The sequence below is a fragment of the Spea bombifrons genome, chromosome 5, assembly GCF_027358695.1.
Source record: "Spea bombifrons isolate aSpeBom1 chromosome 5, aSpeBom1.2.pri, whole genome shotgun sequence".
Taxonomy (NCBI): Eukaryota; Metazoa; Chordata; class Amphibia; order Anura; family Pelobatidae; genus Spea; species Spea bombifrons.
Genome location: NC_071091.1, coordinates 90734805 through 90752164, shown reverse-complemented (window position 1 = coordinate 90752164; position 17360 = coordinate 90734805). Strand labels below are relative to the sequence as shown.

General features: G+C 36.9%; 1 protein-coding gene across 1 annotated transcript in view; it reads right to left on the bottom strand.

The window, feature by feature from the left end:
* LOC128496406 (putative leucine-rich repeat-containing protein DDB_G0290503) overlaps positions 1–17360 on the bottom strand; it is a 208103-nt gene that overhangs the window by 95142 nt on the left and 95601 nt on the right. The window contains exons 18-19 of the mRNA XM_053466019.1: positions 15482–15724; positions 14779–15009 (exon numbers count right to left, since the gene is read on the bottom strand). Coding sequence (XP_053321994.1) covers positions 14779–15009; positions 15482–15724 — 474 coding nt within the window. The remainder of the gene's footprint in view (positions 1–14778; positions 15010–15481; positions 15725–17360) is intronic.

Genomic DNA, 17360 nt, shown 5'->3' with positions numbered 1-17360 from the left:
CAGTGAAATGTACAAATATGTTTGAATTACACGTTAGATGAAAAAGGAAAAATATGTTGATAAGCAATTGATTATTACATTTAAATACACTAAAAAGCAGAAAATATAATCAAAAGACACATAAAATTGCTATAACTATGGCCAGTTGCACCATGGCAACTGTTGCTCCATGGCTCATTCCTGCCCTAGCCCTGATTTCCTTGTCCAACTACGTTTATTTTATACAACGTTATGGTGTCAGGCTTTTTTTGGATAGACCCTTTCCCTGGGACTAAGATAAGGAGGTGATTGACTGCTTTGAAAAAGCTGGATTGCCCGAAAAAGGCAACAAATACTTTCAGGGTGCTTGAATGGACCGATGGACCGCCTCATCCCCTACCCTAAGGGACTTAAAAGTTGGGGGGGGGGCTTTTTTATGGTATCGCCAGCTATACTTTCAGTTCCTTTAGTTATTGTCTTATGGTTGTAATGAACATTTGCAATGTTTGTTTCACAAAGTCTTATAAATGTAACTTTATGATTTATTTCTGTTTGACACTTTTGCTCACCTACCCATAACCCTCTGTTATTTGTGAAATAATTTCTTGACCTCGCAGAGCACTACCCTCTCAATCCCACAGGGAAGGCATGGGGAGGCACCTGATGAGGCCTGTGGCTCTCCACATGGCATATAAGGTGGTGGAATGGGGGAGAAATTGATCGCTGCTAATGCATAGTAAAGTGTGTGAATGAGGCAAATGTACAGTGTAGTGCATAAATTCCATACATTCTGTGTATGCTATCTAAATACACTACAAAAGGCTATACTAAGAGTCAAATAGGATTACAGAATTTCTACTGATAGATTCTATTTTAAAAGATTTGACTAAAACGTGCACCAAATATGCAAAAACAAGTCAAATAAGCACTCTTGGTTTTCTATGTAAGTGTTTTCATAATTTAAATGAGACTCATTCATAATCCATAAAGTATAGAAAAGAAGATTGTCATCACCATGCAGCAATACAGTTTGCTATGAATGGAAATGCTGTAGCAGACCCAGCAACACTACCCCTGAGCATTGGTACAGTTATGTTGGGAAACCTGCCCAGATTTTACTTTTCCATGGATGTTTTTAATTTCTCCTTTCTTAATCAAGCTCACAAATTAACACAACCATATGATTGTTCCTTTGCACTGATTTTGTCTAAATAGGGGATAAATGATTGGGCAAACAGAAGGCTCTCTATTTTGTCGAAATGAACTAAGGGGTTTCCCTGAAAAGCTTGAAAGCTTGTTTTACGACATGTCCCGGAGTGTTCTTGGAAACTCGCAATGATTTTGTCAGGAGGCCAGAGCTAAAAAGCTCCTAGAATTATAATGCAATATATTTAACCACAGTATTAGGTCTCCCTTTTGTAACATGATGCAAGTAATAAAGACATCAATCAAAATGATAATACATTCAACAAAGTAAAAAAAATACATATGTTTATATTTTAAAATAATGCAATATGTTTTAAAACTGCCTCAAATAACTTCATAAAGGCTTGGCATTAACTTAAAATTGCAAAACATTTGGAAACATTTCAGCTCATCTAGACTGCAGTGCATTATGAGATTCTCCTGCATGCATGGCTTAGTCGGCCCTCTTCATGCATAGATACATGAAGATGCACTCTCTTCTGGTGGAGTGGCTTCATGAAGGGGCATGGATAGTCATGTATGTGCCACGGCTAGCTGTGGGTGGCCTTTGGTGGAAAGTGATGTGTATGTGGGGAGTAGGGATGGCCAAACTAAGCTGGGCAGTTAGAAATAGACAAACCTGCACAGAGCACAAGGGAAGCAGGGTTTGACTCCTAGACTGTGGGTAAAACCCCAAAAAGTTCCCAGGCATGCACCTCGTATCAGTCCACCTGTAACATACTAACATCAGTTATATAAATAAAGCACTTGGTTTATTTGACTATGGGTAAAGAGCATCTTCCTTCTACTCATGCAAGGTAACAGAGATGGCGGATGGTACCCCAAAATCCTGGCTGTATTTTGCAACTAATACAATGCACTTAGAACTCACAAATACATCAAAAACACCAGATCCCTAAAAAGACTTTGGAGAAATGTAAGCTTTTCACAAAAGCATTTCATTTAGTCAGTATATTAAAATTATCGTTTTAGGGATATATTTATTTTTTGAGAAATATATGTACTGAATTAGCACAACCATATCCCTTTGCTGCTTCTTGCTTCAGATCGTTATTATATTAAAAGTTATAAATGGAATAAAAAAAAGTTAAGAGGCTATTTGGTTCACAAACTGTGGATTTAATTGATGTAATTATACATTTCAGTACATTATTGAACATGAAAATTGGAAGTGGAGAATCACAGAGGAAAACTAGTGCAAATACAAAGTAATTGCCAGTAATAAGATCACCAGTGAATTGTATTGTGAAGAATGGTTTCAATGGTTTCATAAAGAAGACATATTGTAAGTCAAATTGTTATGTTATATACTGCTTGTTACGCCCTGTCTACCCATTGTACAGCGTGATGGAATATGATGGCACTGTAAAAAAAAATAAATAAATAAATAAATAAATAAAAATTTGTACCATAAAGTAATATTATGGTAGTGTGCAGAGGTGGGTACAAAAATGCATACATTCTAACATATTTTGAGGAGGTGGCACATCTCAGACTATTAAACACCAACAGAATTAAAGTAGAAAGTTGGGATCAGCATCTAAAGGCAAAGCATGAGAAACATTTTCTCATTTTTGCAGACAGAAAAAGGTGAGGAGTGTTAAGGGTTAAATTGATTCATGTGCAAAGTTTCAAGAATGGTCAATATAGCAACCAATGGAATGATCCTGCTGAAAAGGCTCAGACCAATTGGATGGCGCAGCGTGCAGCTGCAATCACTGGCCTTAAAATGCCAGGGCTGCCTAGCCATCCCCTGTCTGGCCCTGCTGCTGATTGGACCATTCAATTGGTTGTATATGTGGTGTGGTTTTCACCCAAATACATGTAATCACAACTTAAATTAAACACATTTAAATGAAAATATCATGTGTAGATTTTCTGGATAAATGTATTTTAATAAAATTTAAATATGCAATTGGAAATCATTTAACCAAAACACAAATACAAAGGCTAATGTTCTAATGGAGATGACCATTTAAAGGTTTTTTTTAACCCCTTAAGGACAATGGCTGGTCCCTAAACCCATTGAAAACAATGCATTTTGTGCCCGTACATGTACAGGCTTTGTCATTAAGGGGTTAAATTAGTAATTTTAACTGTTTTCAAATATATCAAAACATAGCTGTATCAAATATGTATAAGGGATACCAGAGAACTTGTTACATTGCAATTCTTTGTCGTTTATAACTGAGTATTCTCAGTTAACTGGCGTAAACCATCAATCAATGCTTCTGATGAAAAATAATAATGCTCTTGTCAATAAGATTATTGCATAATACATCTCTTAAGCATTTGTCTTTTCTGTTTTCTTTTTGAACGTAAACCCTAACTTGCATTAAAACCCAAACCACAGAAAATGCCATAAACAATGCATCGCTCTACTAGAGGAATGCAGAAGAATGGAATGATCAGTTGTCTTTTTTTGTTATAACTCTCTAAAAAAGCTAGAATAGTTAATATAAATTCTATCTTAGATATATCTACGCACTGAAAACACGGTAAATCCATGAGTAACAGGACTTTCACAGTGGGACTGGGTTAGCAACTTCTTTCTTTCTCAACCACCCTTGCGGCTTATGGCTCCATCTATGGTTACACACATCCAAGGAACTCTCTCTATTCTGTGGGTAGTTTTTTTGTTGACTATTTTCTGAGCATATTAAACAAAACACCATTCAGATGGTCTGGAAACAGGACCAGTTGAAAAGTTGCCACAAGATTAAATGCAATTTAAACAGGCTGAGGAAATATCTGTTAAATGATACACTTTTCAGCACATCTTACTCAAAATTCCTTAAGTTTATTATATATTTGAAAACAATACTTGATTAGCTCTAAGTCCCTATTTATGGCAAATCATCATAACATTTCTCAGACGCCAATTAAGGTTCATCCGTTCTGTCTCTCTCGAATACAAAAAAGAATTACTATCACAAACCAGCTATTTCAGAAGTTCAATGACTTACACGGAAAACAAGTACATTCTGTAATTATAGGAATGCGGAAACCAGCAGTTTTAGTACATTATACACAATGGCATTTTGGTTTACTTTACATGCTGGGTTGTGAATCCAAAGTACCTATTATCTTGTCTTTTTATGGGATATTATCAGTGGCCACAATCCTTTCATCTTACTTCTATGGCTTGTATCCCAAACGGAGTAAGTGTTTTGTTTTATATGTTTCTACCGGGAATATATGCTTGTCAATTTCTGAAAATGTAAGCTGAATATGCTCCAACTGTTTCATGAAGAACATTTGTTATGATTTCTCATACTTCAATGTCTTAGTTCCATATTACACTAAAAGCAAAGATCATAAAAATAACAGGACAAAAAATAATATTTGGTTACATGGAATAATTGATTCTGATCACCATCAATGCGTGTGATCATCACCGATGTCCCTTACATTCTAAAGCTGGGCACAGAGGTCATGGAAAAACTGGTAGTTCCTTCATACCCGCTGTAAATCTGTCCCTCAGAGCAACTAGATTAACTGCCTGACCTCACCCTACGGTAGATCACCACCTGCCTAGCTCCTAAGGGTCCTACTTTAGGGACCCAAAGCCCCTAGTCCTCACTTCCTCACTCAAGTCCTTATGTTCTAAAAGCTGTTTGCTGGGTATTAGTGTATTACAGTGTTGCAGAGTCCTAAAACTTACAAAAACATGTACAGAAAAAGTAGAAATTGTGTTTATTAACTAAATTGTGTAACATTTTATATATACATATTTTCTGGATATCTTAGTTAACATGTATATGAGAAGGTCATACAGTCACATAAAAAGTCATATTACAGCCTTATCCTCCATAAACACCTCAAGTCCACGCCCCATATAAAACGAGTCCTCATGTGGCATTTTGAAATGTTGGGAAGTTCACAAGAGAGAATAAAAGAAATCTAATCACTAAGCCCCAAAACAGATACCATAACTTAATACCAAATAACTTTAATCAGATTCCACAGATTTAAAAAGGTATGAGAGAAAGAAAAACAGGAAGATATAAAATACTGCATTGAAAATACAGCAGCAGGAAGATGGATATCCATAGTTTAGGTGTAGCCCTATTAATAGAAATCAACAGCACTATTTCAGACGTATACATTATATACTATACTTGATAGTAAAAGTAAAACACTTCTCTGCATGTGGGTCCTATCAAAATGGCTATATAGTATAGGCTCAAGCAACCAAAAAATGTCTGTGGGTTAACGAAATGTTGCCTTAAATAACTGTATATTCATGTGAAAGAATATAAATAATAATACTAATAATAATATATATTTTTTTCTACTTCTACTACTTTTTTGTGTTTTGGTTAAAAAGAAAATTCAATTCATAATTGTCATTTCATCCTTGAGAATTTACTAAATTTCAAATATTTACGTAGTAATCCGAGCTAGCGTAATCTCAGAAAGCTGTGTTCCTTTGCCGTGTTTAAAAAAAATAGAGTTGGTGAGAGCAGGTGCTTTCTTCTGTCTTAATGCAGTGAAGCTCATATGCCTGACACGCATGATGAGAAGTTATAAGGTAGATTCAAACTTTTATGGCATATGCGCTTAGCTGTCAGCCAAAGTATGGCCTTAGATGGGCAGGCTGGTTAATGATGCAAGTGACACCACCTTGGCTGAAAGACACATCTCATAAATGCTCCTGTACACTTGAAAGGACCCTTTTAGAAGGCATCTGCCAACAGTGAATACTAAAACAGAATAACTGCACAAAACAGTCACTCCAAAAATTATAGCGCTCACATAAATTTATGGAGAGACCCGTGAAATATTGATCCATTGTCTCTAATATTTTTATAGTAAAAAAAAAAAAGCCTGAGATAATGAGGGAAAGTAACATAAAAACATTTAATGGATTATTTATGGCTAGTGTTCTACTTTCCTGTAACTCTTCCGTTGTTACATGGGATTCAGACATGCCTGATGTTAAACTGCCATGGCCAGTATTGACACCTTCCCTGGAGGAGACACCCCAAGCCAGCATCCCAGCTATGACAATATGTGCCAGTACTGCAGTATGCTAAGCATGGATACCCCAAGTATGTATAGATGTCACAACCTGCTGTGTTTGTATCTGCATGATGCTTTCAATTACAAAGGCATATGTAATCAGAACAACAATTTTCACCAGACTGGCACATTATTTTGCCCTGAAAACACTTAAACACATATTTTACCATAACAAGCACCTTATGTTTCAGTGCCAAGAAAGCACATCATTTTATTAACAGCCTTTGGGTACAGTTTACCAAAGGTATGAAACAGGGAAATGCAAAAGAAGAGTCTCAATATGTGTCTGTCCAACAACAATGATCAGTGAAAAACAAACCTTTTAAAAAATGATCTTCTTTTGTTTTCTTTTGAGTTATGAATACAATTGGGTTTATTTACTAAGGTGTGACATTTTGCGACTTGGCAAACTCACTCAAGTAAGACAAAAATAAAATTTGCTAATTCACTAAAGTCAACTATCATTAGCACTCTCATTAGCCGAGTGAATGTGAGTTGAAAAAAGCAAGGCATTCACAGATGCATTCATCTAAAGATGCAAATGCAAGGTGATTTGCAAGTCTACTCTGCTGCGTAAACTGTGAATATTAAATAACATGCACTATCAATCCAAAGAGTCCCCCGCCCAGTGTGCAGTGGGGTAGGAGGCAATTAAAATAATCTAGGAGGGGTATATTGGCCAAAAATACCAACCTCATTCTCATCTCCTGCACAGAGGGATGTGAGATTAAAATGATCAAATAAACCCACAGCCGTGCCTCCCATTAAATCATTTTTTTTTGGATAGACCATTTCATGAGAAAAAAAACTTAAGAACAATATCCATATCCCTGGTTGGTCCCTAACAAGATAAGTGATGATCTTTACCCCCCATTAGGTTTTCACCTTTTAATTGCCACAGGGATGGACAGTGATATTTTACAAAATGAACTTGCATGCCCTCACCTGAAATTACCGTATTTGCTCGATTATAAGACAAGGTTTTTTTCAGAGCAAATGCTCTGAAAAACACCCCTCGTCTTCTAATCGGGGTCGTCTTCTAATCAGACCTCAAATAGAGGTCTGATTAGGAGACTAAGATCCAGATCCCCCGCACCGCTGCAGGGGACCTGGATCCTCCTGTCTCACCCGACCCCCCCCATCATACACACTTACCGGTGCTTCCTGATGTGTTGCCGGGGCAGCGGGTTGACGTCTACGCGATCCGCGTAGACAACGTCCGCTGCAGCCGGAAGGAGGTGTGGCTAGCAGCGGGGGTTGTCTGCGTCCGTCGCATACACCTTCCCCGACTGTCAGAGATCAGACTTCCCCGCACCGGTGCCGCACCGGTGCGGGGAACTCTGATCTCTGACAGCCGGGGAAAGTATACGCGACGGACGCATACAAACCCCCGCTGCTAGCCACACCTCCTTCCGGCTGCAGCAGAAGGCGACGTCAACCCGCTGCCCCGGCTGGAAGCACCGGTAAGAGAGGGGGGAGAGCGGGGGAAGGGGGGTGAGAGAGGGGGGGGAGAGAGAGAGAGAGAGTGTGTGTGTGTGTGTGTGTTAGTTAGTTAAATGGGGGTATAGGGTGTGTGTGTGTGTTAAATGGGCATAGGGCATTTCTGGAGTGGCGTTAAGGGGGCATTTAATAGAGCACTCTGCCTCCTGAAATGCCTTATACCTCCCTATATGCCACTCTGCCCCATAATATGCCTTTTAACCCCCTAATTGGCAGAGTGGCATATAGGGGTATAAGGCATTTCTGGAGGCAGAGTGCTCTATACAATGCCTTTTAACTCCCTTAATGCCACTCTGCCTCCTGAAATGCCTTATACCTCCCTATATGCCACTCTGCCCCATAATATGCATTTTAACCCCCTAAATGCCAGAATGGGATATAGGGGTATAAGGCATTTCTGGAGGCAGAGTGGAACATAGGGGGGTCAAAAGGCATACCATGGGGCACAGTGGCATATAGAGGGTTAAAAGGCATATCATGGGCCACAGTGCCATATTGGAGTGGCAAGCCTGGGGGCAGATGTGCGTAACTGGGGGACAGGTTGGAAAATACAAGAAATAAAAACAAAAAAAATATTTTTCTCAATCATAGCTTTTATTAAAAAAATAGTTTACATGAATTAACATTTACTGGTAAAACTTTTTTCCTTTGGGGTCGTCTTATATTCAGGCTTTTTCTTTTTTTCCTAAGTTAATATTCAGATTTTGGGGGGTCGTCTTATAATCAGGGTCGTCTTATAATCGAGCAAATACGGTAGTAAAATGCAACATTTCATACCCTCTCAATTTCAGACGTATACATGATATATACTACATTATATATAGTAAATATTCTATTTGTTTGTGCATGTTAGCATGCAATGGCATAAAACTTCAGTCATGTCTGATCGGTCAGATTAACCCTTCACGTGGCTTCTTAGTGGATAACCCCCATTGCTTATGTGTTTTTAAATTATTTAGTACCAAAAATAAAGGCATATCCACAGTATAGCAATTTGATATCTAGATATCAAGAACTGATATTGCCAGGCATAGTGGGTTGTTCAATAATCTCATTAGTGAGAGTTAGGTTTATATCTATGGTGCTTGGATAAGATCAAGTAAATCTACATCATGGTGACAGATAAAATAGATTTCCATAGACAAAAGTCATAGCACACTGGCTTATATTGTAAAGTGTTAATTGTACAATTACCTGTTAAATTCAAAAACTCAAAGCAGGCTTTTAGCTTTTAGTGAGCGAGCTGGACACGTGGTGTACACAGAAAAATAATTTCTAATATGTTACAAGAGATGTTAAATTTAGAAATTTTCTTTTCTTCTACAAATGGTACATAAATAAAATTGGATGAGTGCATAAAACTCAGGATCCCACAAAGTAAAATGACTGTATATGTGTTGAGTGATCTAATAGCATGGCTTTAAAATTTGCCAGTACATAGCATTCCTTGACTCCCAAAGTAACATTCCAAGAACAATTTCTTAATGAGAATGGCATGTCGCATGCATTTCCTACCATTATAACCCCGACTTAGCAAAAGTATTAAATTCACGATCGCTTTAATTTTCCTTAATACAGCATTTCATGTCCAAGGTAGGATGAAATTTTAGTCTCCGTGAAATAAAGTATATGATATACTATATAAAGGGAGAATAATTTTTCAAGCTTTTAACCAACTCATTTTTTTAAGATTAAAAATATAATTTCCAACAGAAACGACAATTTGGTTAAGCCAACGTGTGCTACCATTAAGTCTGATATTTTATCTGATGTATTTTTCTTTAAAATTCTATAGTGAAAGTGGATGTCTAATCATGCCAGCTGAATTTTTGTTTTGTTTCAGTTGAAGCCATTCAAACTTAGCTAAAGGTTTAACATAATAAAATTAACAACCATTTCTGTTGTTGTAGAAACTGTTTGAGGTGAAACGTGATGTCCATTCCTGCTTAAATAAAGGGTTAACATTTTTGCTATGCTTTTTCTAGGATCAGCTACACAACTCACATTATAGCTAATTGAACTTGCATGTCTAATTGTGTGCGTAGGAGAATAACCAAGATGACCAGGGAACTGAGAAACTTGAGCTCCACTAAAAGGCTTCAACAATTATATTTCATGGAAATCAGAAAGTTGAGAGAATATGTGATTTTTTTTTGTAGAAAGTGAACAAGAAAATGGACATACAGGAACTGCTCACAAGAACACCACTTAAAGGGGGATCAGCTCAAATTGAACGTAGTTTAGCTCAGAGTAAAAAATGTGTAAAGCAGTTTTTTGTAATAATTCCGCTTGCTTTAATAAGAAGCAGTAGCTGTCGCAATACATTGTAATAATGCTTCACAGATGACCATGTCTTCTAAGACCTTCTTAATCAACTAAACAGTTTCAGTTTGAGTTCCACCCATCAGATGGCCAGTTCAACAGAACATTAGGGCTGTATTTAAACTTCAGTTAACCTGTATGACATCCATCATCATTGGGGCACCAAGGAAAGATTTATATTATATGTTACACTTGGCACAAAGGAGCCCTCCAACATTACTGGAGCCCTCCAACATCTTCTTAAAAATCAATGAAAAAAATGTTTATGTGGAACTATTAAGTTTCTTCTGTTTGAAACCCTGTGGCTCTCCAATTGAACATGCACAACACCAGGTAAAACAGATGTAATATCCTAATAGCTAAAGCTGGGCAAGAAAGAAACGACTGGGTACCTATTTATATTATATATATTTTACTATACATACTGAATAAATAATATGAAATTAAAATATAAGGTATAGAAGCGAGGATTGAAAATCAAAGGGTCTCAAGTCAAGATCCAAGTGTTCAGATAATTAAAACCCTATTTATACTCTAAAACCTCCTGTTTTGTTCATGTCTCAATTACATGACAATATGAAGCGAAGCCAACCTTCTTGACTTCTGCAATGTTCTAACAGTACCCAAGCGATTCTTGGCATGTGTTTCATGTCCCCTGTGTGCCCTAATTAGCGAAGATCTACTCAATTGTTTTAGTTATAATTAGAGATCATATAAAAATAATGACGTATTGCACAATAATGGCTAACAGTAATTACCGCTTTTTCTGTTTCCGTCGATGTTTCAACTGCCGCAGTCCCACAACACACTTCCTCGGGCATTAATGCTTAATTCAGCGCTCATTACACAGAAGGCACACTATAACTTGGCACACTTCCATGCTCTACATTCCATGTGAGGAATGAAGTACTGGAAGACAGCCAGCATTATTTCAAGAACAACAAACTCTGCCATGTGTAAAAAAAAAAAAAAAAGAAAATATAAAGCCAGAGGTCTTGGCACATGAGTGGCTGGCTTCACTCTGTGTATAGCAATAGAACACGGCAATATACCGGTACATTCGGTAAATATACGCACATCTATGTCTGTATCTTTCTATGCGTTTATTTCTTTAGAATATGAGGCAGCAAAATATTTAAAAGGAGAACTCATACCACCGTAGTTCTAATATAGTCAAATAATAGCTAAGAATAAGAAGCCGCTAAACTACTTGAAGGCCACAATTTGCAATATTTGTATAATCCAGAAAATACAGTAACCTGCTGATTTAACATTTGATTGTGGCTGTCAAACAGATCATAAAAGAGCCCATCTTTTAGTTGAAGATTTTGTGTTTCATAATTTTAATAATGATTATAATTTTGAGCTATGCTCTAAATGTTTCTGTTTGCTAACAACATTCAACAGCAAATAGGACCCATTATTTCTCCAGATTAAAAGTTTGACTCACGGAAGCAGCATCATATTATTATTTCTTATTGATTTATAAAGAGTCATATTTTGTGCAATGGGTAAACAGGACATAACAAATAGTACACACATAACAATTTTCACTTACGAAAGGTAAGGGAGATCCTGCTCTGATGAGTTTACAATCTAGAAAGAATACTAGGCAGAAGGTAAAAGTGCCTTTAAGACCAGCCACGTGAGTGTAAACACTAGATGTATAAAATAATATTGCTGGGCATAAGTACAATTGTATTGCAGTAGAGGGATCAGGAAAGTTGAGCTAGAGGTAGGTTGGAGGAAGTGAGTTAATTAGTTGGTTTCCCTAAAGAACTGAGTCTTAAGGGATTTTTTGATGGACCAAAGGAACAGGAAGAGTCTGATAGGCCTTAAAAAATCTTCTAGGCTCGCATGCGAAGTGCAAATAAGAGTAGAGGATAGACGGAGATCATCAGATGAAATAATTCAAAATTTGTTTTTGAAATTTATAACAATGGTAAAAATAATGCATTATTCTACGGTGCTTTATCAGAAGATGAAACAGGCTATGATGCCATCACAAACTGTCTTTTATTAAAGACCAGTCCTAAAGGCTCCATGAGTATAGAGGATGAACAAATGCACTTTTTGCTTTTCATTAAGTCATTATTTCCTCACCTTGGAAATTGACAAGGCACTTTTTCTTGTCACTTAATTATTTTTTTTTTACTAATGTTTTTACTGAACTATGACTTTATATTGATGATTATTTTTTTCCTGTTGTTAGATGTTTTATTAAGCTGCGTGTATGATCAGGTCTTGGCCAGTGGTCAATAGCATTGGTTGTCTTCTCATTGTGAAGTTGTGGCTGACTACACAAGAGTTTCACAACTTCTAACATGAGCAAAGGTGGCTAATGCAGTTATCAATCTTTATGACAGGTCCATCTTGGAAAATGAAAAAGACACCTGTCCTTAAGCGATTAGATCTTTAAACCTGTAGTGAACAATATTGGCGATGCCTTATGTTGGAAACTCTAGATTTTACTGTTTAAAGATGCAGTGAACTTTATTTTAAACACTTAAAAAACAATTCAACAAACCTTACATACATGAAAAATAACATGTGCACAGTTATCTTAAATAAAAATGCAGCTTCACCCACAGACGTCACCCCCCCTACTCGAGTGCCCATAGGCATTGCTAGGCATTCACTTATAACAGTGACGATCTAACAGTACTTATGGACACTACAGATGCCTGTGCTGTCAGCAAGAGAAAGTAGGCATCAGGAAATAAGGTAAGTAAAGCTGCTTTATCAGCCTGGATCTGCTCTTTAGAGGTGATCAATTCACTTATGTCTACAAGTAAAGATCCAAGTAAAATAATTATACAACCATATAAATGAAAATATTTTAATATACAGCATCTGACACATTGGGAGGTAAAGAAACAGAAATCGCTATTTAATGTTCCCATTAAAGAAATAACACGTTGTTGCAAATTCTTTCTACGAAAAGGAAGCCGCCCTGTTTCTGAATTCAGGGGAATAGTGAGTGCTGCAAGCCAATTGTGCATTTATGTTAAACACAGGCTAATGTTAGGTTAAAATCTGTAAAAATAATCAAAACTATTTGAACTCATGTATAAGAATAATAATTGAAACCACTGCACAACCCTAACGAAGTACCTTTCAGACACGCAACGGAGTGTTGGAGGCTAGAATGCCATTTCAACGGTGACATCTCCACCAATATCTGAACAGTTGGGGAACACAAATATTTATTTTACTAAGAAAGAGCACAAATTGCAATTACAATAAATACATCACTGTATATTTTATCAGTTTTGCTAATACCCACCAGTCTCAGTGGGCAAATGTACGACAGGCCTGTGCCTGATTGTACCTCCAACTTTAGTGTGCCGGATACACATGCTCCAAACATTTGGGCAGGTGATGAAACAGCCCCAGGATTTTTAACCCCAGAACTGCTTGCATACATGTTAGGTGCACCATAGTAACCAGTCAACTTATTGACATTAACAAATAAAAGGCTATATATATAGAACCATAGGCTTCAAAGAGGGTGTACTTTCTTTTTCACACGACTGTGTATATATATATATATATATATATATATATATATATATATAAAGTGCAACAAGACAATAATGCTTACTCTATTCCTACAGGGCTGCTTCCTATGAGACACAGCTTAGGAAACAGTTCACTCATTAAACAGAATATTATCTACAGCAAAGAAAGTAGAAAAGTTGGGTTTTGGTCCTGTGGGGGTGCAGCCTGTGGTTGTTTTGCGGCTACATTACATTTTGACTGACGATGCAGTACAGCCCTCAGCTAGAAAATAATGGAGCAGAGCAGGGCAAACCTGCAACAAAACTAAGATAAGAATGTATATATCACAAGTCTTTTAAACCTTAGCTTACAATGAAATATGTACAGAACCTACTTACGGAACGCAGAGGAAGAGATTCTCATTTGCAAATACTCCAATAGCAAAATCAAAGTGCAAATAATGAAAATTCAATATATCAAGAGAATGCGTAACGCCAGAAGATTTTGTAACAAAAGAAAAGAAATACACTCCGGGATCTCTGGATTTTTCAAGGTGGTCCTCAGCATAATACGAGGTATATAGATCAAATTTGTGTTTTAAAGAAACATGTACACCCACAAGTTAGTTCAACATTAGTTTACTACTCGTGCCTTACACAAGGTTTCTTATTATAATTATTATTTATACAGAGCCAACCATTTACACAGTGTAGAAAGATGCAAGGTATTTAAAAAGAGAGGGAGAAAGTGCCATAGATGACAGTGAGAGTTGTATTAGTTGCAGATGAGATGAACAGCTTCTAGCTAAAGAGATTGTACACCTCTATGAAGAAGAAAGTTTTGAGGTTTTCCTTGAATATTGAGAGGGAGTGTGAAAGCTGGAGGTTATGGAGAGGTATGGAGCAGCACAGGTGAAGTCTTATAAATGTGCAAAGGAAGAGGCGAAGAGGACAGCCTTAGTCCACGAGAAGAATGTAGAGATCATGCAGGACCTCAAGTTTTGACCTCTAACATACTGATGCGTGGGAATCCCTGCTCCACAAGTCAGTTTCTTTTTACTCCAGTCAGAAGTCCAGTAGTAGTGTCTGACCGTACCCCGTTCCTGCCCAGTCCCCTACACACTAACAGGTGTCTGGGGCTAGCCCTGCTCCTGCACGTGACTAATCACAACTCTACCATGCCATCTCCACGAAGAAGTAGTTCTCCAGGGAGTCTATCTTGGAAAGTTTCCGAGTATGAACATACCTCTTTGGCTGACTCGATCACTTGTTTTTGTAGACTTTCCACAAGTTTTTCAACAGTTTTCATGGAATCGATACAAGCTCGATATTTGTTTTTGTACAGCTCCAGAGACGTCTCCGAGGTCTTGGCCTGATTGCAGTTGTCCATTATTGTTTGTTCAAGAGTTTTTATTTGGTGCTGTAAGTTATCGATCTCCAACTTATGATGTTTAATTGTTTCATTCTGATCCTCCACCTAAAAATGCAAAGAACAATTGACCCAGTTGATTCCATCCTTTGTCAACTATTGCAAAGACATATTGTACATACATCTATATGGACACGTTTTTATGTGACAGCATGTAACTAAAACAAACAAAGCTAATCAGGTTGCAATATATTCTCACTTCTGGCACCAGATTGATAAATTAAACATGTAACAAAAGCCAACCTGCAGTAGTGTTCAGATAGTATTAAGAAATGACAATGTATGCCTTTTTTCTTAATATGTATACACCTGGAATCATTTTATAAACAAGCAGGGGAAGCCCTTGGGTTTGTAGTGACCTAGGTGCACTCCAGTACCCACTTCTGCAATTGTTAAGGTAGAGAGAACTAGTCACGGAGACCCACCACCAGCTCAGCACCCCAGTCGCTAGGGTATCTCTTTGTTAGAACTCGTCCTAAAACCAATGGCCGCAGAATTTAATATATAAAAGTATCCTCACCTTCTGTTTTGCCTCCTGAAAATTTATGTCAGCATGTTCTAAACTTATTTCTAGACTGGCTACTTTTTCTTTGTATACTTGTATCTTTTGCAGATCTTCCTGGTGTGCTTGAGTAGCACGGGACAATTCTTTTTGCATTAGGGAAGATTTTTGGTTCCATCGCTCTAGGTCTGCGGTATGGGCCTGTTTGGCAATATCCAGATCAACCTGCAGTTTCTCCACTGTTGCAGTGTAGTTCTGAATCTAAAAAAAGACACAGATATTGTGGTTTTGGAGAAAATATCAAGCGCATATTAGCCAACTTGGCCACTCATTGTGCCATTGTACTGGATGGGTTACCAACAGGCTCAGAACACATAATAGACCAAGTGTTGCTCCTTGCCAGAGACAGACAGCAGGCCCTGGGAAAGTAAATAAGTTGTAACTCAAAATTTATAGCTTGTGTTGTCTGTTTAACAATTCAACAATGAAGACTAAAAAAATAGTTATAGAACCCACTGTATCGTAAAAGTTAGAATGACACCAACAACATCAAATTTCAAGATAAAAATCTAAAGATATGAAAAAACTTTTGGTGATCTTTTGTTCCCATGAATTCATTTTTACAAAAATATCAGGAAAAAATGCATCATTAATACATCCAAGTTTTATTGAATTTCCAAATGGTTTCCACAATTTGCTGTTACATGTGATGTTGTTTATCAGTTGCAATGTTGTTAACTTCTCTTAAAATATTTTGTGAAGTTTTGAGTTTTGAACAGAAAACAGAAATAGTTTTACAAAAAAAAAAAGAGTATAAAATTGTGCCCTTATTAAAAGTAACATGTGAACCACTGACAGTTACTGAACTGAACCCATTCTAAATTCTCTTTATGAATGCAAAAATATACGGTTCCAAAGCCAGATCCCAGACAAAGTCCTAATATGGAGTAGTAAAAAATAGAACATACATCTCTTTAAAAAAAATAGGAAGGATGGGAAATAAAGTTCATGGGGAAATGTTGAGTTGCATAAATCACCAGGAGGACAAACACAAGAGAACAGACAAGAAAGGAAAAGACGGAAGGACAAAGACAACGAGATGATTTCCCATGCATGATTTTTAGAGAGGCACATAGAAGCCTATTGTTTAGCTACTAATTTTTATTCTAAAAAGTCAAAGCTTGCATGCCACATCCTGCTTATTTAAAAGCAGAACACTGGAATGTTTCCATTGCTTTTAATTTGACTTGTAAAACTGTCTCCAAAACGTACTAAGCAGAACTCTTTCTTCTATTTTAGGTGAAGAAAAGGTGATATGGCAATGTTTCACAATGTCTTATTTTAGATATACAAAAGATATAGAGATACACAAAAGAGAACCAGATAAAAAAGTCCTTTGCCAAAGCACTTCAACACACTAATCAAGCTACTATACATTTTCACAAGCATATAAGTTGTAAACACATAAAGGTTTTTAAAAAATGTTTACATTGGGTATTTAATGCTTCATCTTAGGGGTACTATACTTTTAAGACGGGAATAACGTAGTTTAAAGCAAAATCCCCCAATATACGTAATGTTTCTCTTTAATATCAATGATTCACTGATCTGTCCTCATTTAGTTCTATTTGTTTTATTAGTTTAATATGAAGGTTCAAGGTTGTTGTGGGTACTGTAACTAGCATTATTTTAAATCACATACACATTAAAGTATGTATTGCATTTGTAGAACTCTCTGCCAAGGGTGGAATGGCAGCCTTCATTCTCAAGGCCTGAAAACCCCAACTTAATGACTCAATTACATTATTAAATGTGCCCAAAAAGCACTATTCGGTCTGTAGGTCACAAAAAGATCCAGTTGTTTTGTGAATGCCAAAATCTAGACACTCCAATGTCT